General features: G+C 31.5%; 1 protein-coding gene across 8 annotated transcripts in view; it reads left to right on the top strand.

Moving 5' to 3' along the window:
• The window catches only part of LOC109542828, a 101660-nt gene that overhangs the window by 69087 nt on the left and 5363 nt on the right, over positions 1–27210 (top strand). For 4 of the 8 annotated variants that reach the window (XM_048668525.1, XM_048668524.1, XM_048668518.1 and 1 more), the window contains exons 3-7: positions 20136–20245; positions 25693–25848; positions 25914–26029; positions 26091–26302; positions 26364–26534. In XM_048668525.1, coding sequence (XP_048524482.1) covers positions 20136–20245; positions 25693–25848; positions 25914–26029; positions 26091–26302; positions 26364–26534 — 765 coding nt within the window. Of the gene's footprint in view, positions 1–9891; positions 10437–17786; positions 18092–20135; positions 20246–25692; positions 25849–25913; positions 26030–26090; positions 26303–26363; positions 26535–27210 lie in introns of those variants that run through there. The other 4 variants (XM_048668521.1, XM_048668522.1, XM_048668523.1 and 1 more) reach the window with 4 other exon arrangements.

Genomic DNA, 27210 nt, shown 5'->3' with positions numbered 1-27210 from the left:
CATCTAAAATTAAAAGGAAAACTGTTTTTTTTTAAACATAAAGAATATTTAACACTAGTATTACAACTGCAGAACTTCATACAAATGCTACGGCGATTGCTTTAGGAAGTGATATTAATTGTGAGGTAGGTAAAACTGGAAAAACAACATGCACGATTAAAAGAAAAGTTTCTTAATTTAAAAGTAATTACAAACATTTAGTGGAGAAGTTTTTTAACTAAATAAATAAAAAGGTAAGAGCTGTGACTTGTATTAACACTGAAGCAAGTCTGTGACTGAATGTTTGATCAGGAGAAATTGGTATAAATGATTTTATTATTTGAAAATAATGTCGAAAAGTATTGTTAACGGAAATCAGATAAATCTGCCTGCCAAAAGGGTATTTTATACTAGCCAAACGTTAAGTAATGTTTACTTGAAAGCCAATACTATGAACAATGACCTATGTAATGAAGATGGGTACTTTCATGTTAAAAATCGCAACAAAGCTATGATTAAATGGGATTTAAGTGAAACGAGAGGCTGAAAACATCTGCTGATTGCATATTATAAAAATGATTAACCATCGAATAGTTATACTAACTTGTATGCAACAAATGGTTACTTGCCTTCTGTAAGGAAATATTCTTTCTCTGAAACAAAAAAATAACAAAAAAAATCATGCAGTAAAAGATTTGGATGCCGTAGCAACATATGAATTAACTTAACTTAACTACTTGCCGTGCAGTAGTTTAAATAACTGCAAATCCAAATTAAGCGAATTAAGATTCACAATCGAACGTTATGAATAACTAGCAATAATATAAAATAGCGATTTTCTAAATGGAATGCGGAATTGTTTGCAGAGTTCACATTGGCGTTAGATCTTTTAATAAAATCATTAAAATGCAAATAAATTAACTGTTTCAAAGCACAACAGTGCTGCTTATTAGGCAATCAAGATTTTCCTGCCTACATTAACCGCGTAATGATTTATGTAGTCAACTATCTATCTCCATTTAAATAAATCCATTCTTTTATTGCAACCTGTGCAACCGAGCGGTTAATAAATGCGTTTTCCAAACCACTTTATAACGGACAATTTAACACAATTTGCAACGTCTTTCAGGCGCGCATCTTCCGATTATTATGGTAGCTGAAAATTGTTTTTTACGTTAGTTTTACGCTGCAAAAAACTTAATTTGAGCAAAACTGAACATGGGCACATGAACAAGAGAGAGCAGGCACATAATCTGAAACAAAAATCAACGAAGGTTTGTTGAGGTTTAAAGGATAATGTAAATGTAAATACGACAAGCTTACACAGGATACATAGTTAAATAATTTTTTAAATAAGTTTTAATATACGCTACTAAGTGCAGTAAAACAGCGGTGCTTTCAGAACGAGTGGTATGAAAAAGATGAGTGAATTGTTAATTAAAATCAGCAAGCAGAGATAGAGGAAGTACCCGCAAAATAAAACAGGTGACAATTAGAAAAATTATAGAAGGCAAAGGAAACAAGTCAAGGATATCACGACGGCAACAAAGATGAAGTGTGGGAAGCTAGTAAAAGTATAGAGAAAGCTAAAATGGGGTCATAATAAGGCAAGGTAATAAAATTTTGAAGAGATGGATAAAGTACATCGACAAACTACTTAATGTAGAAAATATCGAAAGCAAAGAAAAAGAATGCCCCAAACGAAACCAGAACAAAACGAACGAGGTAGAGAATCGGCGTAAATATAGAAAAGAAGGAAACAGTGGTAAATTGTACATTTTACAGTTAAGATGTGTCTAAACTTGTTTAGAAGATATGTAAATATGCTTGCCTAACTGTATAAGAGAGTATGTAAAGGAGAGAAAGTACCTAAAACTAGGAAGTGTAATCATACTGCCACTTTTCAGACAAAGGAATAACTTTTAAAAATAAAAATTATCCCGTGTGGTATAAATGATAGTTATACGAAAGAGTTCTAAGGCGAGTAGTAATGCAACCTAATAGAGAATCAGTTGGGAAATCACAATTGGCTTGAAAAAATTGGGTAAACAGACTGTTTGCGATCTCAGAGATTGAAAGGTCAGACCTTTATCCCAACCCTGTATTTTAGCATCAATTTCTCGTAGTATTTTATGATTATTAGTAATTCACGCTTTCTTACTTAAAAATTAATAACACTTTAGCTAAACAACAATAGATGCTTTTTTTCAAACAAATATTTGCATATGCAGTTCTGCAATATTTTATGATGTGTTCTAAAACTGTTGGTTTTTTACGATTAATGCCTAATATGTACTTCTCATTATGACCAGTTCGCTTAAACGAATGTCCCATCTAGCGTTGACGTATTTTTGGAATCCTTATTTATACTGTTTTATTTTGCAAATTCATGTATGTTGTATTCATGATGTATAAATCTAAAAGCGCTAGTATCACTTTTTTCACTAACATGTTTTTGGTGAATTATTACCGTTTTCGAAACCCAGAACTTTCTCTTGATGTCGTTGCTTATACCTTTTCAATGATTTATTTCAATTTCCCATGTACTAAGTACATGCTGAATTGTGCAAACAATGGTTTATTCCTTTTGCGGTTGGCGGCTATGAATAATTTCTTCCGCGTTATAATACATTATAGCATAAATTAATATATGAGGGGACTTACTGAAGGAGTGTTTCGGCTTACTGTGAGAGTTAGGTGCAAGTTTTCCTTTAGTGCTTTCAAGATATTACTAAAATAGAACTTGATAAATAAAAAACATTATATTAGTTTTACAGAGAAGAGCAAAGTGCAGTTGCATCCGTGCATTGCATAGTTTTTGACGAAGCGCTATCATCAAAAATGTGTAAAGCATTCAATCCAGCACATTTAATTTTTTTAAATATTTTAGCATTGGATCTTTGATATCCAATTTGATTTGATTGATTTTATTATAGCTAAGTCAATGTTCTGCTGTATTAAGGTTGAACCCCTTACGTAACCCGATGTTACAAACACCGGAATTCGCTTTTCTATTGATAGTTATACAAACGTGACTTCTTAAATGAAATCGTAAATGTCAATAAGTTCATTCGCTATTTTGTAAGGCATCGATTAAATAATTAAACTGCGAGGCGATTGACCTACCTTAAAGATTTCAAGGTATGTTCATTTCAAGATATTATTTTATTTCTTTAATTATGTATCAGCATGAACGTCTATTTTAACATGAAATTACTAAGTTTAGGAAACGGCCACACTTTAAATTCCATCAAAAGTGATATAAAAAGCGGCCGGCATTTTGACGTCAAGTACCTACACAAGATTGTCGTTATCAAGAAGTTATTGTCGATTCTGATTTAATTGCGTTTTCTTTGATCTTCAAAAGCTCTTAAAGATTAAGCTATTTGTACCATTTGACGGCATCGGACTCTTACGTTGCCGCCTCTTACATAGCTGAGTCACTGTGTAAATTTCGCCCAAAAATAAATTTTCGGTTTTGCAGTTTTTGCTAAAAATCGTCTTTACTTACTTTGTTATATATTTTTTTGGAAATCTGTCACAACCGGCCTCTAGATCGTATACAAAGTTCTCAGTTCAAAAGGTGTTTAATGAGTATGAATGTTACTTTCATAACGTAGGTAGTGTTACAGTAATGTATTGTTTGCTGATGTGAATTCAAATTTAAAATTTATAAAACTCTGTGCCCACGTAAGCTTCATTTAAAACAGCGATTTCCAAATGAGTCAATTCAAAATGTCAATTGTTTTAACACAATACCTAATTGAGACAATCGGTTATGCCTCGAACAGATACAAACAGTGGTTTACAAAAACCTCCAAAAGATATAAACAGTCGTTTACAAAGGCACAAACACAAATGAGAGTTTAGCTCCAAAAATAGGATAAAATGTATCCACTCCAATCTCTTGAAGTGGATACATTTTATTTCATGGAAAAAAAATTGTTTCTATAAAAAAATGTTTGCTTGTTATGTTACCCATTTTTTTTTTAACAGAAAATTCTCAGAATGTGCTGGTCTTCTATGATAATAGTTATTCTGTTCTACCAATGCTACTTAAATCAAATCTATACAAAATTTTAAATCGACATTACAATATGAAAATATTGTTATTACACAGAGTGTAAAGACCTGATTGCTTCCCAGCCAAATTATTGTTGTCAGGGCTCAAATAAATGCACCCCAAGTTAGTTATTTTGTTCGCGATCGCAAAAGAACAGAAAAACTAAATAATAAATAATTCTAGCAAAAGATTTGATATATTTGGCAAAAACCAATTCAGAAATCTGCTCGCACTAGGCCTGAGTAACTCACTTTTTTTAGATTTATTTATATATTATCTATTATATAGATGGGAGGCCATTTATTAATAATATTTTTAAAATGCCTTCAAATGTCAGGATTTTCCAGTTTTAGCCAAGTTACTTACACTTCTAAATGCTCAATTTTCTAAAGTTTCACTTAAAAATGCTGACAATATCAAACTATTTTCTGCGAAAAATTATGAAATAAATTTCGAATCCTTCGTCTCTTCGTAAAAAGTTTTGAAATCCCTTTCCAGGACTTCTTTTTTGACAATAATGGGGTTTTTTTCAGCCAAAAATGACAAAACTAATTTTGCCAGAAACTTCGCCTCGTTCATCGGTTTGTAGGGAACTTTAGAAAACCCATTTCATCTTCGAATTTGCCACAAAAACCAAATGATTTTATTCAGTTTTTTACCGAAAGTAATTAGGATCATCTTGAAAAAACGACCAGAGAGCAACAGTTCACAAAAAATGAGTGGGAAAATTCGCCACCCTCGTCGCTCTAAAGATTTCTAAAGATCCTTTAAGTCTTAAGGTAATTCCAGTTTTGACAGAGTTTCTATTAAGCAAATACTGGCAATCTTCAGGTATCTTCTGTGAAAAATTATAAGATACATTTTATTCGAACACTCGCCTCCTTAACCGCATTGCAAAAATTTCTGGAAACCTTTTTGCAGCTTCGAATTATGGACAAACCGTAATAATTATTTATGGGTGTTTTTTCAAAAATATTGTTCCGAACTGAAAAAGCGAGAAAGTGTATAATTATTTATTTGGAAAACTCTTGAAAATTGGGGTTTCTTCACTTTTAGGTCAATATTTCTAAACAACACTGTCTCTAAACAGAAAAACCGCGCGTTTTCCTAACGTTTTACTGTAAAATACTGGCAAACTTAATCTTTTATGCGAATTAATCATAATTTGCCTATCTATTTGTAGATACTTTCATTAGATGAGTCGTATTCGAAAAACTGCACATTTTAACCATGAACTGCGCAACTTCACCGTATAACCTATCTTCATCGTATAACCTCACTTCACAACATCAGTTTTCGTGACTTATAAAAAACCTATTATTACCACCCTGTATTATTAACGTGTTGTTAAACACTAGTCCATTAGTATATTTGTAAACTATTTCTCTAAAACTTTCCAATAGCGTCACATCTGGGAATCATACTAAATTGAACCTACGAAATGAGAAGCAATTTGATTTGATTCACTGGGCAATATTTTTTTTCTGAAGCGTCTAGGTAATTTATTTCGTGTTAGAGTAAACTATTATTTACCCAGCCAGTTGTTTTATGAGCGAACGTTAAGTATGCCATGCAAAAACTAATTAGAAAACTACGCAAGCACCTAAGAAACTCGCCATTATATGACATCATCCACGTGAAATTTGCCAATTTAAATCCGTAGGTGGAATCTATTAAAATTTAAATGGTTTGCCTCAATAAATTCGGCGACCTGACCGCTATCTACGTAATTTGTTTTGCTCGTAATACGACTTAAAATGGATTTGCCAATCAACATCAATTTGTTTAATTTTATTTTCTGTTTATACATCAGCTTCTATTTGCAGTTTAGCTATTCGCAGATGCTTCATGGGAAATCTAAATTTTCCATTTCATTTCCTTCCAACGGAAGCTAATTGCATATTTGCATACCATCATGGATAGTTTCCAATTGCACTTTTTGTGCCAACCGTAGCTTCCTGTAATAGCATATCTAAATCCGCTATGCTCAAACAAACAAAATCTCCATTCGAGGAATGAAGGAAATTGACTGAAATACGAGCGATTTTCTTTAAATTACACACTGCCACAGATATGTAGTCAGGAAAGTCATTACTAATGAGAAATAATATCGTACATCCGGTAATTTGCCGACAAATTAGCCGGTAGGCATTTATAATTCGCAAAAAAATGTCCAACCACTATGTTCAAGTACGTATCAGTCATTAAATCAACGTGAAAACGGTATTTGCTCACTAAATGGATGACACTTGAAAATTAATAGGTGATATGATCAAATACATTTACTGAAGAAGTAAGTGTCTGCGTACGTATTTCTTCTAATTTAGATCGTGATATAAATCATTTTAAGTAAGTATCTGCTGTTCTAATTAAAATGTGGACATTATCGAAATTATGATCGTTTTAACCGCATAATTACTTCAGTAAGCCTGTGAACATCTCTTAAGAGAGCTCAACGTTGGGAAAATTGTTTTGAAAGCTTAGGTAAAGAAGCACTTTAAGCTCATCTCTAGTTATGAGAGGGCCCAGGTACATGCAAACATTTGCTAGATATTTGTGTTTCAAATTTGCCCAAAATCCTCGTTTAATGTTTAATGTCTCAATAATGCACCAAATTTCAACTCGATGCCTTGAAAATAGCCATCACTTACACTTTTTCCTAAAATATGTCTCTACCCCTTCAAAAGTTTGAAATATTTGCTTCTAAGTTTTAAGAGTACAGATAAGATTCCGTCCTGCTAATAAGATAGTTCAATTTAGCTAATAGCACAGTGAATAAAAACGGTTCAATCATAGAGTAAAGTAAATTAACGAACAGAACGTTAAATATCTTTAATTTTTGGAGATCGTTCATGTGCCTGATGAAATAAGTTCTATATATTATTCATTAGATTATCATTTTTTACGATACGCTAAAATCCAAAGGCTCTGCTTCATTCCAAATCCCTGAAGATTGTTAAAATACGAGGGTGATTTGAAAAGTCCGTGTAAAGTAAGAGAGAGCGCACCACTGGTGAATAGAAGTTATTTTCAGTTAGTAGCATCTCTTGGAAGGACTCACACCAAGTTTCAGCCAGATCGGTTTATTTATTTGTAACGGTTTTATTTTTGAAGGCATAATGGGTTTCGATTTTTTTAGCTAACATTTAAATGTAGTGAATTTTCTATAAAACCTAACTAGGCAAAGGCTAACCCAAACTGGCTCACCCTGTATAGTGAAATATCCGCAGTATTTATTAGTGTTTGTGCCGATTTCTTTAGAGATCAGGAATTTTGGTTTTACCCCACTAAAAAATAGAGTTTTTAAACAATTTGACTCACGACTTCTCAGATATTTCCAGCTGATTCCGATGTATGCATTTCGCTTAGATGGACTATTAAGTATTGGAATATTTTGGTTTTCTATAGCTTGGAAGATTGGGATATTATCGTATGTTTTAACATTTTTTTAATATGACTAGTCTTAATAAGTAATAATAAACGTTAATAAGCCTTTAGTCTTTTCCATGAGATGCATTAAAATATGAGGAATATGTTTTTGTGTCTATCTCTATGGAGTTAATGAATTATGGTTGAATTTCTTAGGAAAGAGAGTCAAATTTGAAACGCGTTACTAAAACGTGTTCTTGTTACTGGTAAAATGTTTTCAAACTTTTTTTGAAAGACACGTTCCTTGACTGTCATTCACATTGCAATGGTTGAGTTTTTTCTTTTAAAACATTCTGTTTAAAACAAAAACTTTTCCGATTTACCAACTAAGTGATCATTGCAAATAGATTGTTAGATGAACTCATTTTAACGACATACACGACAGTCTCATTTTCATCTATCAACTGCAAGCCAATCTTTCGTTGCTCAGACAAGTTGGAAAATGAAGTTGAGCAAGAGAATTCAGCCTCAAAACCATAATGAGTTTTTCAAATGAAAAACTTTGAACAATTTCGGCCTTAAAGCAGTAAAAATGTTTTATATTCTTCGCAAATATTTTTTCATAGAAAAATATGCATGCTTTATGTGGTTGCTTAAGAAGAAATATCCCAAGTTTTAGCTAAAGCACGCTATTTATAACGCAATTAATTTCAATTTGATAAATTCCAATAAAATTTTGTTAGTGGCTGCAATAAAAGAAAAACTAGTTTTATTATTGGTTGGCAACGTGTTTTCCACATAATTATGACCGGCAAAGATTTACGTTCACTCTTGAACTTACGAACTACTCTGGATATGTAATTTGTGTTGGTGTGATTCAGAAATAACATAAATTAATAATTTTATTATAAAGTCAAAAAAGATTAAGCAGTCACTTCCATAATGTATTAATGCATGTCGATTAACTCTGGGCAAGTCTCACTGAAGGTTCCACATGTTTATCTCGTTTTCCTTATGTGCTACTCTTTGCCCGTTTATTTAAAGAGCTGACTGAAACAATTGCACAATTTAATGTAATTTTCTGTGAAACCAGGAAAGAAAATTCGTCAAGGTTGAATTTATGATACACAGTCGAAGGAAATTAGCACATGTAGCCCCGTATTATACCGGACAAGACATGTAGTAATTTTTCCGATAGAAAAGGTAGTAATCTTTCCGATAGGATTTTGAAATTAATTAACTATTTGAAACAAAGAATCGGTAAATTGAAAAAAGGCGACAAAATACCGAGCTGTTCAGTTCGATTTCGCATTAAATCTATTGATAATCAGTTTTTGCTGACTAGACTTAAATTAATTGAAAAATATTTTTTTGCTTTTTTTATATTATTATTGACATTCTAAATAGTGTAATCTAAGGTGGTTCGGGAAAGACGTTTGTGGGTAGTTAGGAAGTGAAAAAGAAATAGTAAAACACTATATTTCTCACAACAAATCTTAGTTTATTTCAAATGCAAATTATAAAGGTGAATTTGTTCAGCATTATCAGGATACACTTGTACATATTTTAATGGTATAAATGTTTCAAAAAGTTTTGTTATGAGCATTCTATTTCAAAAACATTTTAACTTTGTTGATCAGGTTCAAATTTCGAGTTTAACACGGTTAAACATGCAATGCAAAGTTTACATAAACAATTTTGATATTTTGCGAGTTGCTCGGTCAATGCTCGAAGTTGGGGGCTTTTTGAGGCTTCTAGGCTGCCGTGTTAAAAAAATAATTCTGACGTTTCGCAAGCACGAGTGCTGCACATTTTCAAACGACATTACACTGGATTAATGGTCTAATTATCAGTTTCGAATTATTATTCTGAAGTTGTAGGATGATTTAATATACGATATGAAATAAAAGTTTGCACGAACTTTTTCCAAACAATGTTTTTTTTATTTAGATGCTGAAAACGTCTTTCGAACGTTTCCGAACGAAATACCTCTGAAAATGCAGACGACTCGTGGTTGCAAAACGTCAGGATGATTTTTTTTCACGCTGGCTTAAAAACCCTAAAAATTTATCAGTTTTGACTCAGATTTTCGTTAACAAAAATGCATTAGTTCAATGATTTCATTTGCTGATATTCTTCGGTAAATCTGCATTTAGGAGCAATTAAAACACTCTCTAAACATTTTTTTGCGAAAAATGTGAAGCAAATTTTTAATTTAAATCCTCTATTAGATCATCCAACATTTGCGGAATAATAATTGGAAATGGACCATAGACATTAGCCTACAAGCCTAAATACGGTGATGTTGTGAACACTCCACTCTGAGAGTCATTAGTACTTTCACTCCAACACCTTGGCCATGGCTTACTCATAATAAATTAGATATTGACTTAATTTGAACCAGCACTTGTAGATACCACCTCGTATAAGTAACCTTCAACTCAAAATTCAACAATATACGAGCCCCAGTAACAATTAAAAGCCGCAAATTATTTTCAGTCGCATCTCAGCGATCGTTTGGTTAACTTAACAGAACTGTTAGCTTAAGTATATTTAAGTTTAGCGTAGCGAAATTCGCGCGCTCTTTGAATACTGCGTGTGTAGGCGAGCGAAATTTGATTTTTCTCTAGTGTGCCAATGTGTGTTTTGACTTCGTCGATTGTTTCGTGTTGTTGCCTTTTTCCACGAATTTTACGTTCATTCCCAACAAACCTAATATATTAAAATAAGATTTATCCTGGATACATGGATAGATTGAAATTCAACGTACAAACAGTGTTTGGACTTTTCCTATTGGCGACGTAAGTGTTGCAGGATTTTTCTTTTATTTCCATTTGCAATCTGAGACCGCTACAAGCATTCCATTTCAACTAGCTATCAGGGAGATGTAAATAAGTACAAAAGACTGTTCTAGCTATTAACGTAAAATGGGGTTTAAGAAAAGTGATGTTAGGGCTGTGCAATCAATAATTTTAACTCTACCGAAACGACACAGTGTTTCTCGAAAATGGTTACAACTTTTAATGTGAGTATCAACTTTAGTTTGATGGATTAATGTAACGCTTATTAATTCCTGCTCTATTCACTGCAAGTCACTTCTGATCGTCCTGATCTAACTTTATGCGCTATTTTATGGAAACGTTTAACAAAAACTTTGCTGTCAACAACTCCAATTGCATTAGCGCTTGTTAACATTTATTTGCAGTTGCTATCTACTAATTCCTCATAAGTGAAATATCTAAAGTGCAACAACTGGGAAAACATTATACGGATTTTATTCAAATGTCCTACGTAAAACATTTTTATGAGCGATTTTAACACTGAAACTCGTAACTTTTTTTTATTGAAATTGCTGTTCGATTTTTGGTGATAACATTTATTCCTTATATATTCTCCTTCATCCCCAGCTACCCCATTTTTTTAATGGGTAGTATACAATATTTGCATCTGCCCCATTTCTCTAAAACAGCGGCTAATTATTTTTTTAAAAATAATACACTTTACTAATATAATAATATAAATTACTTAACACTCACCTAAATGATCTCCACCTCCCACCTGAATTTCGCCAAGGAATAAGATGGTTATCTTATGTTTAAGGTCCTTAATGCTTGCGGTTTGATACACCATTTTCTTTTAATACCCCTAAACAATTAAATCGAGTGGTATGAGATCCGGCAATGGTGATGGCCATTCGATAGAACCATGTGGGCCCGTTCATTGATTTGAAAAAAAATTGAAGTACCAGTATTGCTGTTCTTTAYGTAGTTCTTGATGGATTCAAATTMTTCCTTTGATGGGTGATATWTGGGTGATATATTGATGGTGATATTTATATATTTTTCTAACATTATTATTWGAAAAAATTASTTCTAATTGAAGAAAGATGATCCAAAAATTCTGTTAKTACTTTTGTCATTCCACACATTGAGTTTTGGGAATATTGTGTAGATCCGTCTTATATTATCTGAATAAATAAATGACGGAGCTTCGTACGAGAAGATAATATTATGGKAGAATTTTTTAATTATAATCTTCTAGCCTAATCATCCTCAAAAAGGTCCGGCAAKACATGTTTTAGAGGGGTGATACCCCYCCTGCCTTWTTTTAAATCTCTGCATAAAACTATGACCAATATCCGAAKTAATTGACAAATTTGTATTTTCATTCACTGTTTTGACTGTATTCGGTTTTTTATTTTYCCTTAAAGCTTGTGTTCTGCCAGCTTTGGCTAAATTTCCTACGCTTCTTCTAAATATTCTACCTACATTCATTAGTTCAATAGGATTATCAGGAAACTTTGCAGTGAAACATGCACGCTTCTTTTTGACTTCGTACTTTATCCCCGCAACCCAACAACATTAACATTCAAATCCCTTCTTTATGAAAGCATGAAATGATTATTGAGAAACACTTTTGTTAAAATACGCAGAAATGTTTTGTTCGCCAAACTTCGAAAAACACTAACAGATTGTGAATAAATGTTATCACGGAAAGTTGACCAATAATTTCAATAATGTGTTTCGGGGTTTTCAGCAAAAATCGTTTATAATAAAATATGAATTGGGGGTTGTATGAATTACCACTTATGAGACGAAGTTGCTTGGTGTGATTTGTTAGCGCTACATTTACTACCTATGCATGTCGACAACTAATACTCTGAACCCGACAGAAAAGAAAAAATGTGTTTACATAAGCCGAAAATGTATATTTGAATTTTATTGCTTATCCAGATGTAAAAATATCGAAGTTTGTAAAGTATGTTCTCTTCAAATAAATATTTTCTCTTAATCAAATAATGCATTAAGCATCATTTTGATATCGGTCAAGGCGAAGGTTTGGATATTAATTAAATTTGTTATATTTGCCATTAAAAAAATACCAAAGACAGTTATTCTAATAGCAAAACTAAGTTCATTCCCTGACGGCTCGGAAAATTCACCAAAGTACTGCTAATTGTTCAGGTTTCTCTTACTTTTCTACTCGAATGTTAATTATTAAATTAAACATTAGTGATGCTATTTTTGAGTGCTGACGAAGTGACCAGATTATGTTTATTGGAACAATTATGTGTTTGTTTGATATTAAATAAAAAAGAAGATAAATAAGTTTCCAATTTGCACTAAATAAATTTGAAAATTATCGCACGTCTCCATTTAGTGTAAAAATGTCACATTTTTATTTTAATTCATCTAATACTTTGTCCAAAAGATTTAAATTTAGCCCCTCCTTTTTGATAATATCGGGTGCCAAAGTTTTTCGAAGACAATGTTTACCTATATAAGTATGTATATTTGAACATAATGATGAATATAATGTAATTCGCAATTGATAACAATTATGACAATAATTGAAAATAATTCAGTTACAATTTATTATTTGAAGAATGATTTACTTGTTTGTGCTGTTTACAAATTTTAGTTATTGTTAGAGTTAACATTAACAAAATCCTTTTTCAAAATTTTCATAAAATCAGCGAGCTGTTTGGAAGATTTCAATTTAGTAAATTGGAAATAATGTCTGCACAACTAAATGCACAAAAAAATACTTTAAAAGGCACTTTATTGCAAATCCTGTCATTAAATATAAATTTTGGCTGATACTAATAAGTTGCTATTCAACTTCTACAAATACGACACACGAACATGCTTTCAACTTGCGCGTTTTCAATCGATTTCGAAAGTTCACAGAAATATTTTTATTTTGGTAGAAACTATACTCAAAGTATTTCCCTTGCTATCGCAACTTTTAACTACAAATAGATACCAAACATTTGTTTACTAGTTCAACAGCAACAGAAAGTGCGTCATATAGGACTGTTTATCTTCTGTTTGGCTTCCTATTTCCTCTTTCTGGCAAGATACAAACTTAGCAGTGACAACACTACTATAATAAACTCGATTTTCAAAACTCATTTCCTGCATTCAAATCATCAATTTGGCCAACGTTGGAGCAGCAAAAAGTCTCTAAATTAGCGAGCGTATCGAGTTATTAAATAAAAAATTTAAATTCATTGAGTTATTTTGGCTTCCCGGCTAAAATATCAGCAGGTTAGAGGTTCCCGGCAGGAATTTAAAATTAGAAATTACCGCCAATCTATATATACGATTTGGAAATCAAAAGGAAGTACAAATAGCTTATCATTTATTTAAATGGGAGTTGCAGCAGGAAATATCTGCAGTTTGTTGCCAAGTTATAACTAATGGAATTCTATTGTCCTTATTTCAGTTTACTTTATTGCTGCCATTATAGCAACGATAACCAATTATCAGGCTTGTAATTGAAAAATTATAACGTAAACCGTTTCATTGGAAAACTACTGCTGGTTCCTGCGACAGCTTTATTTGTGAATGATACAAATTTTATCGTTGTATCAAAATGTTGGAGTCATAGGTTATCTCGCAAAGTTATGTTTACTCTTTATTAACACTAGCGCTGTTAAAGAGTTCCACTTATGTTTTTCAATTTGGTAACCAAATTCAATAGCGTGTTACACTTCTATTCGCCTGCTTAGATAATTATTAATAATCAATATCCTATCAATTGAACCAAAGTGCTCTACTGATCCGGTTATATAAACTCAGTAGTTCAAAGTTGCCTTTTAAATTTGATGTTTTTACTAAACATAAATTGTACTTTTTAACTGGAATTCCGTCAAAATAAAGCTGGAATCAATTATCGGCAATTATGACTAAATAAGACAATATTATTACTCGAAAGGTTCCACTTTGTAGATACACGTGTTTTATACTGCCATAAAGTTCAGTAATGCACAAAATCGCATTTTTTATCGAGAAATCTTATCGACAAAGCAAACGTTGCTTGTATCTTAAAACATACAAATCACGGATCGTTCAATATTATACATCGTTGGGGAATATAGTTGAAAATGGCAATTTATTAGAGCATTCACTAAAATAGAATATCTGTTGTTTATACGACCAGCTTTAAAATAAAGCGGTAAAATTTCACCGTTGTCATGTAAAGTGCGATGGCTTATATTTTTTTTATTTGGGCGATGTTCTCAGCATGGATGTTTGATAGGCTGCCGTTTGATTAGTGCTTTTCACTGGACAGTTTGAGACTGGACAAGTCAATAAATTTTGAAACAACTTGCAAACAGCGTAATGTTTCCTTCCAAAGTAATTGCTCCTGTAGAAGACATCTAAAGAAAACTTTCACTGTTTATAAGTTTTTCCTGCAGGAAAAACTGGCTCTATTTTAAGCATAAATCATTTGAAATACTTTTAAGCCTTATTGAGTATTGCTCGAGATACGCGATAATAACTAGTGATAGTAGCTGCAGGTACTAATAATTCGGAGCACACACGAGGCAAACAATAGATACAAGGAACACTCGCACATATACCAGATACATTACACACTGTTAAAAATAGCTTTCCGTTTATCAACAATATTTATTGATTTTTTAGTATATCTCAAATATTAATTATTTTGAGTACCTAGTGCGTGGATAATTGCACGAAAAACGCTATTTAGTCCACGAAAACAATAACTTTCTGGTAAACAGCACGAGATTTCTTGCTAGTAAAATAGCTAGTAATCTCACGAATGTATCTAATACATAATGTATGGTTTCTTTGTTGATTTGTTTTATCGTTTACTGGTTGTTGGTAAAGAGTTTCAGCTCTTCCATGTCAACTTTCTAAACGTGCTAAGTCTGGGAAATAAGCAGGCCAACTCTTATCTGGAAGTAGCGATGGTTCGATAAATCGGTTCATTAAACGTCTATCGCCAATAACGTTATGCGGGTTAATTTTTTGTACGGGTTCCCGTATTCAGTGAAGCGATACAAATGGCTTTTAATTAAAAAATGCCTTATTATTAACTATTATTAGTGTTGCATGAGTTTTGGTATCAGGGGTAATAATAATTGCGATTTTAATAGTTTTAATTTTTACATTTAATACATTCTCTAACATCATTCTATATTGGGATAATTTGCGATCCCTTTTGATCTTAATTTTTTAATTGATGAGAAATTTAGTATTTTCAGAATTGACTAATTTCTTCGTACTTTTGAGTGGGAACTAAAAATTCCTCATTAATATGAAAATTCAGAATATACAAAATGGGCTAACATTTTCTGCAAGGTACAAAGTGCTCTAGTTTTAATTGTATAAATGAAAATAATAAGTAAAGTTCAGATAAACTGAGGTTTGCAGCATTTCAAGATCATTTGCAGTATTTCAAGATTCTGTTTAAGTTTTGGTTAATATTTTGCTAATTGTATTTTTAGCAGTTTTTTTTATTTAGTGACTTTTGGTGGAGTAAAGAAAGATCGTTTTACAAAATAAGTAGTACTTTAGTACTTTGCGAACTTTTGTTGATATTGAATATTTTTGTGAACGAAATTGGAAAAAGGAAAAAATAGTATAAAATGTTACATTTTACGTTGTAAACAAATGAACGCCGGTTTGGGTTTATTGAATATTTTTATAAAAGGTAAATTTTACTTGAACATGCGGACGCCTAAAATCGTCTATTAACTACCATTTCAATAAAAATAGTAGAAAACGATGTTCAAGACTGCAAAAAAAGTCTATCCAATATTAAGTAAGGATGTTTTAAGTCGATATACATACATTATTATTATTTTAAATTTTGAATTATTTGATATTAGTTATTTTTTTATCATTATTAATTATTCGGTAATCATTATTTTTACGCCTGCACTTCTTATGCAGCAACTCGCATGTGTGGTTGACTTTTTGAGGATTTAAACTGGATCACCTTCATATACYAWGGTATCCAATAACACATTGGATAAAAGGCAGGTTGTAAAACTTACTAGAAAAATCATTTCAAAYCAGCTTGTTTCAAGAAAATATTGTTTTTTYCTTTAGAATAGTAAGGAGTCTTGAAACTATGCTAAGTTTATTTAAATTAATATTTTTTCTACTAGCYACGCCCTATTTTTCAAGRAGTTTCAAAAATTTTCATAATTTTGTTCTTTTCCTTGTCCAGGAAATAAATATTTTCAAATATATATTYTTCTGTTACAACAGGGACTAATGTGAAAATTTCTATTAACTTTCTTTSAAAGGTCAATACTTACCAAACAAGCAGTATTTAATTATTTTCTCTTTGCGTTGAAGAAAACTTGCCTCAAATATATTTGTTCATAAAATGTGTCATATTTTCTGCCGCAATAAAACATATTTTGATCTGAACACTCAAATACGTCCATAAGGGTCTTTTGTACTTACCATAATTCCTTGTTAACAACACAAGCATTAATTTAACTATTAACGAGTTATTAATACAGCAACTTACTGTGATTTTAACAAATATGACCTTTCGTCAATCCATACTAATCAGTACACTCTACAACAGTGAAAAAGTACGCCAAAAATGTTAGGCTTCCACAAACAATTCTTTATATAAGAATAATWAAAAATTAGAAGAATATCGTCCTGAGGTTCAGCATTTGAYCGTTGAAAAAAMCAACTCAAAGCGTAAAACATTCGTTTTCAGACCAATTTTTAAATTGCAAAATAGTTCAACAGAAATAGATAGAAGCGCATAATCTCAGTTTTCTACTTATTTAAAATTTTAATTTTATGCCTATTACCAAACCATGCAGGAAGTGAGATTCGGATTATTGAGGCTAGAATTTTTTAGTCTATACAAGATGTTTTTTTAATAATGTTCGAATATTTAATGGTGTGATACTAGCTTTCTATCCCATTTAAAGCCGAATTTGGCGAAGATTATTGATGAATTCTACATTTTTTGGCTACCTTAAAATCGTCCCAAAATTATTAAATTATTTATCTAAAATTGTTGATGCATTTCTGATGAAATCTAATTGAAAAATGGCAGTTTCGGAAATCCTCTATCTCCGAAACTCTGTTAATTTCTTTAGGAGCATTAAATCAACCCCAAAGTTTTGTTGTCAAAAGATAGTTTACTAAACGACTTATGTGCATGAAACAAACACTAATCGTCAATCAACATTTTTCTTTCCGCAGATTAAAAAACACCTAATAGATTATTTCCTTTTCGACATACTGAGGATTGAAAATTTTTGGTGCTAAAAGTTGCTGTTGTGGAATTTTCAAGTTGACAAATTATATCGACTTAGGCAATGGAAATAAATCCGAAGATGTCTTCATTCCAAAGTTACTCACATTGAATAAAAGCTAAACAAGTTGAAACGGTTTGCTTGGCGGACAAAAACTCCCACGAGATTTAATTTATCAACCGCTTTCGTCAATTCTTTATCGGTTTTATCGCTCTGAACCTCATTTAGCTTTTTCGTTTTGTAGTTGCAGTCAGTTCTAGGCCATGCAGAATAACCGAATTCCTGTATTTCAATGGCAATTAAACGCGTTGCATTTGCACATTTTAGATTTCGTAAAACCGCCCAGGAACTCCTGCTGAGTAAATTCCAGCCGCAAAACGTTTTAACCGTCTCGGCAACGTAAAATTGTGGGTGGCTGAAGATATGAGGACACCTGGTACATGTGAGGAAGTGGTGCATGCATTTTAACAGTTGAACGAGTGCTCGTGCGAGTTGGGCTAGTGCCGAAACCTAGACAGATTATAGAGATTTCAATTGGTTGGAATGCTCAAAAGCTTCAATTCTAAGATGGGACACCGCAAAGAATTTCTAAAAAATCGGTCTTGGCCTCTTAAAAGACAACCAGTATCGGGGTATGTACTTGTAGATCATATTTACGTTATTTCTTTTTATGCTGTGATGACTGAAAGTGATTTAAATTAAATTTGAACCCCCAAAACCGATTTCAACAACGAAGTCAATTTATTGTTAATCTTTCCTTGGCGAGATGTTATCAATTCAATTATCTTGACCTGCTCTAACTCAAACATCACTTTCTATTGTAATGTAATCAACAGGAATCAAAGTGATATTTGAGAAGAATCTACAAAACTGCCAGTCAATATTAAGTAGAAAAAAGAAAATTTACATAAAAGACATATCTTGTTGAGTTGTAGACGATTACCTTTTCCATGTCAATAGCAGACTAAAGGCTCTTAAAGATAACTATTGTTGTTAATACTACAGTTAATTTATTGAAAAATAAACAAAGTTTATATTTACGCTCGCATTGTTGCTGCAACAGATCACACAGTACCATAAAATAAGAGAGCAATACATGATTAAAGGTGTCTTGTAATGTTGAAATTCCAGGGCCAGTTTCTACACTAGCATATTAAAATTGTTAATTAAATTAAAAAGTCTTATATTGTTTCTAAAACCGTCAGTTTGTTTTAACACGTTTTCTTTGAAAATCATTAGAAAGAATTATTTTAGCTTCAAGTTGAACTATATTTTTCTATTCTTTTCAAGGAAAGTCGGGAATTAAACTACGTGCATATCAGAAAGTTTTCAAAATATTTCAGCTCTAATTTAATGTGCGAATTTAATTATTTTCAAATATTTACAGTTAAAATTGGACTGAGTTTCATGATTATTAAAATAAAGAAGAAAAGTGTTATTATTCTTGTTAGACTTCAAAATTGTCCATTTCTATGATTTCTTATATTAATTGTTTATTTAATGTAATGACATTATTAGAATACATTTCATCATATTATTGTAAGTTTTTTATTAAAATAAAAGTTAAGAACCGCTTTACGCACATTATATTTTATAAATTAAATTATTTTTCATTGTTTAAAATTTCTAAAAAACTAATATCACAATATAAACAATGACATTCACTAAAGAATCAGTAGTTTTTATTATTATTGGAGATAATTTCTCCTTTAACGCTTTAACTGAAAATAGAAATGACAGTTAAATTTTCGTCCAATTTTTTAAATTTATCTTCAACTTTCTTCTGAATACAAATAGATAAAATAATGCAATTAAGGTAAAACACAACAGAATCGATGTATAACATACGTGCATAAAGAAACAAAGATTAATATAAAAATTTATTGAAATTAAGAAGTTCAACAAGACAAAACAAGCTAACAAGAAAAGTACTTTTTAGTTATGCTTGCTAGATCTGCTGTATCAGAAAATAAACTCTCTCCGATTCCAAGCTTTGCAACATTTGCATTTCTTTCACTAGTTATTAACTAATTAATTTCAAAACAATCGAAAGTCATCAAAAAAGTTGATATCTATATTTTTCCCAATAGATATGTGGTTCGTCGAAAAATCAGCAGATACATTTTTATCTCGGAAATAGATAGAACAACATAATCTTAAGTTTTCTAGCAGTTGAAAATTTTAATTCTTCACCTGCTAGATACTACAAAATATTAGTATTGCCAGCACTTTTTAGTTTATACATACACACAGCTTTGATTTGTTTTTTCAACTGGTCAAGCCAAGACTAAATTTTGTTTTAGTTAATTTTTCCAAAATATTAAATACATTTTGGTCGTCGCACTATTGGTTGGAAAACTTTTATATAATCACATAGATATTTTAAGCCCTGTATCAGTAGTTGATAAGCTAATTAAAACAGGCAAAACGAGTCATCGATATACTTGACAAACCAAACATTTATTGTTGTAATGAACGAAAGACGATGGAAGCTCATATTGTTGATAAGGCAAAACGACCATGTAAAAACAGGTCTAAGCTTCACGATACTGTATTATAGTTGAGCTTAAGTCGTTTTTTTTTTTTGGAACAGAAGTACTAATGTATGCAGGCCAAATAATTTGCATTTTGTTAGATTTATTGTTTTGAACTAAATTTATGTTTCCATTGTTACAGGGAGGTCTACAATGCAATATGTCTAAGACTAGGCGATACATTACATATTCCAGAGGATTCGGTGAAGGCACTGTTCAATGACATGCACTTATTCCCTTCCGATACACAAGGTAAACTACAACAATTTTAATTGATTGAGTGAAAGTCGGGTTTTCAAATTTTACCACTGCCAATTCAAGTTTATTACGGAATTCGTATTTTTTTTAAGTATTTAATTTTTTTAATTTAATTTAATTAATTAACTAATAGCGACTATAGCCAAAACAATTATATACAGAGTGATTGATTTTAAATAAACACATATTTCGAGTAGATAACTACTTATTCAGTGTGCTTGATGGTTTTAGCTGCTGATTTGTGGCTTACGTTATCCTTAATAGTTCCATTTAGAAGCGTGATTATACCGAGTGATTCATAATTCAGAACAAATATTGAAGTCACGTATTTTTTGGGAAACTTATTTCACAAAAATCCACTTGCTCTAAACTGCAGACATAAAAAGAAACGTAAAAATATTTTTTAATTATTAAATTGCGGCTTTAAATCTGGTACAATCATTGAGACCATAAAGAATATTTATGGCCATAGTCTATGTTTTTCCTTTTGTTTGATAATGATGATACATTCGTTTTGTAAACAGAGAATTCTTGAAAACGATTGGTTGTATCAGGAAACTTTAAGGAATCAAAATTGAAGAGCTTTGTTTGATTTTGGCGCGGCAAATAACAATGTTCGTCTGGATAAAGATCGACTGTCCTCAGTAGATCCTAAAAACTTTTTGAATTATTAATGTCTGTAAAGTAAAGCGGACATGCAAATTGAGTTAAATTTTGAGGCAAAAGTGATCATATTTTTTAATTATTGATTCATTCATAAAAATTATCAGTTGGGTATATTAATGTGCAGAATAGAACTTTTCTACTGAACTTATACCGTGTATGGAGATTAGATATTAGAAATAGAAATAGTAAATAAGCTAATCTTTAAAGTGGCAATGCAGAGCAATGCTAGTTTCGCTTGATAAAAATATGAAATTACTTAATTATTTCCTATTTTAAATCAATATTTGGCCTGCATACATCAGTTCTTCTGTTCAAAATAAACGAACGACTGAAATGCTCAACTACAATACGATATCGTGAAGACTCCTTTTTTAACTTAATTTAATTAATGTAATATTTAAGCAAAAATAAAAGTATTTATCGGTTTTTCAAATTTCACGTCTACAGAATATTCAAAATATCACATTATCAAAGTATTCCAGATTGAGGTTTAAATGAACTGCACATGAAGAGCATATTGTTCTGTTTATTAATTATAAATTCAACTTGAAAAAAGTTGAATTATAGAAAAAATTAAACCCAAAATGTCTAACAGCAATCAAATATGGATCAATATTCAAGAAAATATGCCAGAAAGCTGCGCAAAAAACTGGAAACGCAAGGACACCAAAGAAATTTGAATTAATCAAAAGAAAGTTCTCATTTATTAATGAAATTTCATAATAAAGTTTTAAGACTGATAAATTGCAATCAAACTTAATTTAAAAAACAAGACTTAAGTTGCACGCTTTGAGCTAAGCTAACGGAAATGTTCGAGTACATTTCAAAGAAATCTGATCAAAATCCACTCAAAAGTAATACTTGCGCAATTAATTAAGTTTAACCGACTAAGCTGCATAAAAGGCAAAAATAACTGCGCAAAGAAAGGGCGCCAATTTTGAACATTTCAAACCGCGCTGAACAAGAGTGAAACAGCTGATAAGTTTTCTAAAAAAGTACATATTTTGAGGTGAAAGAAATCTGTGGTTATTTATATGGGTGGTATACTTGAGCTCCAACGGAAAACGACGGTCTGATTTCCCATCACGAGGAAGGAACTGAATTATGTTTTTGTTCTTTCACTATCCTAAATAAAGAATTAAAAAATGTAAAAGAGTCCACAAATTCTCGCTTTAACGACGAAGTGAACGCTTTACCAAGCGTTTTATTTAAATCTGCGTATCTGATCCAGTATGTGAAATCTTTGTAATTAACGATCGAATAAAAATTGCCCCGTATATTGGTATTCACACGTTCAAACTAGAACCGTTACGATTCTGTTTTGTGAAGCAAAAAGCGCACGAAAAATTTTTTGTGAGAGACTAAAAACTGTCTCTTTTATCTTTGATCTTTCAAATTACCTGAGTACTAAATAGGAAGTAAAATGCAATAGAAACTAGTAGATAATAATAAAAGATAAGAGAACATGTGCTATTTGCATCTTGTGTATTCGTCAGCGCCAATAAAGATTATTTTCTAAATCTTATCTGGGAAATTGTTACGCTTTTGGACAGAAATCGCATTATAAACATGTAATGCTCTCATACTATTTGAACAGTTCAGAGTGTTTTTCCAATGTGTTCATTTTACAGTTTATTTTGTGGTTCTTGCGATGCGGTGTTGCCCTTGTAGTAATTTTTATCATCGGTGGCAACAGCGAATACAGCTGTCAGGCATGTAAACAAAACCCTAACCCTAACCTGGCGCAAAAACAATGAAAACAAACATTTTATCAAAATTTAATTTTATGTTCCCAAACTGAATTTAACAACCTCCAAACAGCTGTGTTGGTGCGTGCTAAATTATGTGAATCAAGGTAATATTACTCCATAATACTAATTTTTATTGTATGCCGTTCAAACATTGGGAATTTGGGTCTTTTAAATAAATTGTTAAAGCTGATATAGGACGGAGGCCCATAACACAACGACTAGACAAAGACTCATTAAAGAACAATCCACTGTTTTATATTCACAAGTGAAACATTAATATATTAACATCAGCAACCCTAAGTTCTACTCAAAGTAGACACACAGATAAAGCCGGTGGAAAATAATTATATTAGACTGAAAATAATTCAGTTGTCTTCAGATGTACAGATTAACATGTTGTTTTATACCTGATTGAAATAATTCGCAATTGTGGCACAATGCATATAGATCGATTTAAACTTTTTGATTTAATTGAAGTTGTTACAATTCACGTTGAAACACCGTATCATGCAAAAAAGTTACATATCAAACTAATGTTGTTTTTAATGGAACACGCTGTTCCTGTCTACGGGAAAAATGGGGCCTAATATAGAAAACGCGAGCTGTTTGTATTATAATATAAAAAAATATGAAATTGTACTAGAAAATATAATAAATGTAGGTCCGTTTTACTAGCTATTTACTCAGGCAACAAAACAAACTAAAGCTAAAGGGAACATTTTACTACTTAATACAAATAGTCTGAATGTAAACTTTTGACTCAAATTTATCTCTTATTTTAAATTAGTCCCCTTAGGTTTACATCAAGAGAAGACAATTTTTCTCATAGCCAATATAACATTGTTTGATCAACTCAACCGTTATTGAGAAATTGCTATTTGCTACACGAATGTTAAAAGTTTTAATAAACTGACTTCTTATGTAAAAACAAGTTTAATTCAAGCTGAACTATGAACAACTATCATTGGTAACTAGTGAAGTCACACATTAAAACAATAATAATTTCAATAACAGAAATAAGTAAGGAAATTGAATCTTCGAAGTTGTAAACTTATGAATTAAGTGTTCAAAATGCGTTCCCTCTTCTTAATACAAACACAAGAATTCTCATTTACCACAATTATTTTGTCTTGACTGTAGAAATTGATGCACAATGCACCTCTAATTATTTCTTTATAACTACCTATGACAAAAATCATATCAGATTTTTCCGCTGTGGGAAAACATGTTGACTGTTTTTTATTTACTTATTAAAGCAATTTACAGAATTAATTTTTACACCCGACCATGTTAAAACATATAGGGTGTTTCACTAAAAACAAACGAAAAGTTTTATACAAAGCTTATTGGTATTAAATTGTATGAGGGTCATTTTAGTAGCCATAAATTACGCAGAATGAATTCAATTCAAGAGTGAATCAATTAAACTATTGAGCGGTTCTATATTTTTCATTATTTTGCCGTTCTTCGACATTATCTTAAAACGGATTACATTTTTCATATTAAGTCTTATTGAAACTTGCCTTAATTTTTGCAATAGAATTTTAAAATTTGACAATCACTTTCAGTTTTTCATTAAAGAACCATAACGGCATTTTGTTGGGAGTATTATCATCATTTTAACGGTAGAGTTGCTATGCCATAAATATCATTTTCTGACTATAGAGTGTTATTCCGATCGGGACTCAATCCATATTTTGATCTTTTAATCCTTATATTAGGATGAAAGACAGCATCTTTGCCGTCTTCCTTGTTTTCTTTGCACAACATAGTCAAAGCTGTTCTTATCTTCCTTTCCTATTTATTTGTAAGCTTTAATTGCAAATGCTTTCTGGAATTCTTGTTTTCCTCACACTCCTCATATGTAGCCTTTATATTTCTGAGTATTACGAGTATATATATCTTATCCCTAGAGGTGAAAAAGTATAAAATTGCTATAATCCGTTACCATTTGCCATGGTGTGTTAAGGAAAATTAAGTAGATGACCAGAGGTTTAGGATTATGGTCAATTAGTTTGTCTAAGTCCGCTTTCGGTATTTAAAAAAAAATACAGACGTATAAAGCTCGTTGTTTCCGATAAATACACTATTTATGACATTTTTTAATACACACACTGTATTTTGTAATTTTAAAGATCGATTTATTCCCAAAATTTTGATAACACCCCTATGTAATGTTCAAAATTGAAACCAAAAGTCTACAGGCTTTTGACTCGGAACAATGTTATCTTTATATTAAAAAATGTTGTTAATATAAATAGGTAATTAAGTAATTAATGTGACGCGGTATAAATGCTTCTTTTGTCTATGTTATGATAAATTCCAACGCAATGGCGTTGGTAAATGTTTACATTTTTTTTGGGTAATAAATATACATAAAGAGCACTGTATATCATTAATAATGGTTTATCGTACTATAGCTCAATTCTTGTTGTATAATATATTAATTTTCTAGATTTGGTAATATTTTGCTGGTTTCCAATAACTACAATGATATAAAAAGGTTTGGAATGAACAGCAGCGTTATCAAATAAATGATAAAATTTCGAATTTTCAAATCCCACTCGAGTGTAAATCAATCGCTTTATTTTTTAGACCTACCCATTTGATAAAATCTAATTTTGCCCAATTTTCCAATAAAATATAAGAAATTTTTCTTAATGGATTTAAGTGGAGCAAAGTCTAACTATTTTCAAACCTAGTATTTTGATATATCAACATTAAAAATGTTTAATTAAAAATTCTTATACAGTCATCAAGGAACAATTCACAAATAAAACGAAAATTAATATAAACATTTGAGCATCACTCACTGCATAATACTGTTAACTTTTAGTCACCCGAGGAACCAGTAGTCAATTTAAACAAACACGGCCGTTAATTTGAGCAAATTATGGGTTTATCTAAATATTTAAATGTCAGCTTCTTTGTTGAAACTAGAATCACTTTTAAGGATGCGGCATTCCATAACCATTATATTTCGTATGAAATCAAACAGAATTTTATGCCAGTTTTTTTTTTCAGTAACAAAAATGCTCCAGTGTGCTAGGCAGTACAGTAAAAAAAATGGCAGCAATCCAAATGGCCTTACCTTTAGTGAAATGTGCGTTTTCGTCAGGGAAATGCAGAATTACCAAAGCTCCAAAGCGCACCGGAAATTAGCTCAACAAAAAGTAAATAGTACGTATATATAATATAAATTATAAAATATTCGCAGTATTTAGAATCCAAGTTGTTTATTTCAGAATGTCCTAACGGCAGATGCGAAGTATTTTTGGGGGGATCTTGCAATCCAACTACCTGGAGAGCGGATACTGCTATTCCGGAACTGCAGAAACATGGCATCAGTTTTTACAATCCCGTAAGTACCACAAGATCCAATACATATTCAGTAAAACTTGCAATTTTTATTATTTTTTCAGCAAGTTTCAATTTGGGCACCAGAACTTCTAGCTCAGGAACATGATGCTAAACAGTCAGCTTCAGTATTGCTGTTCGTCATCGATAGTCAAACAAGAAGTACTGTGGGAATGCTGGAAGTCGCATATCTAGTGGCGTGTGGACGGTGTGTGATCGTTGTGGCTCAACCTTATAGGATAGGACAAACTATAATGGGAGAAGTTATTACAGACAAGTAAGTTTTTTCAGATAGCTTGCCAATCTAGAGCAGAGCCTAATCGATTTTTTTTATTCAGGGAATATTACGATTTAGTTCAAGGACAGAAATCTCTACTAGATCTAATAAAGTCCAAAGGAGTGCAAATCCATACCAACCTGTCTACGGCGTTGCAGTGTACGGCTGATATTTTGAAAAATGTGGCTGTAAACGGAACTAGTCCTGAAGAACAAATCACCTACAAGCTGAGGTACGCGCTAGGCCAGAACGTTAATTAGCCCACATGCCATTTAACAACCAGATTGTATTAAAACTTGACTTGCATTATTTGAAACTTGATATATTGCGTAATCGCATCTACACAACAACGTAACTAGACAATAATATGTAAAGCATCCATATATATAGCTATATAATACGGAAGATTGTGGCTAAACTATTTTGAAATGTATAGGGTGTCTCAATTACTAGAATCAACCCAAAGTTACTTTTTATAAATTAAATACCCTGCATATTATTTTGCAAGTGCATCAATGATAAAAATAATTGTCAGTTCTACTCATCTTTTATCATATCTTGCTTAAAGAATATGGTTTATAAGGAATTTGGTGCTTTATAGAAATAAATTTGGGTCATTTCTCAACGTCCATTTCGCACCTTAATAGAACACGCATTCATTTTTATCGCAGACACTAATCGCACATTAATATTATTATTATTGTTATTATGGGTGTTTCATACAAAAATCTGTGAAAATTAACTAAACTGCTCAACAAAACAAAGGTTACGAGGTCAAATTCGCCCGCACTAAGGAATTGGATAATTTTTAATTGCTGCTAGCAATTTGATTTATGTTGAGTTGTGCTTTTGCAAAAAATTAGTGCTTCAAATAATGTCTTTACACGGTGGCAAATAAAACAATGCAA

The sequence above is a fragment of the Dendroctonus ponderosae genome, unplaced genomic scaffold (genome assembly GCF_020466585.1).
Source record: "Dendroctonus ponderosae isolate FM_Combo_2020 unplaced genomic scaffold, Dpon_F_20191213v2 Dpon_F_20191213_7, whole genome shotgun sequence".
In the NCBI taxonomy this organism is placed as follows: domain Eukaryota; kingdom Metazoa; phylum Arthropoda; class Insecta; order Coleoptera; family Curculionidae; genus Dendroctonus; species Dendroctonus ponderosae.
Note: the sequence above shows the minus strand (reverse complement) of the source record. Positions and strands in the feature narration are given on the sequence as shown.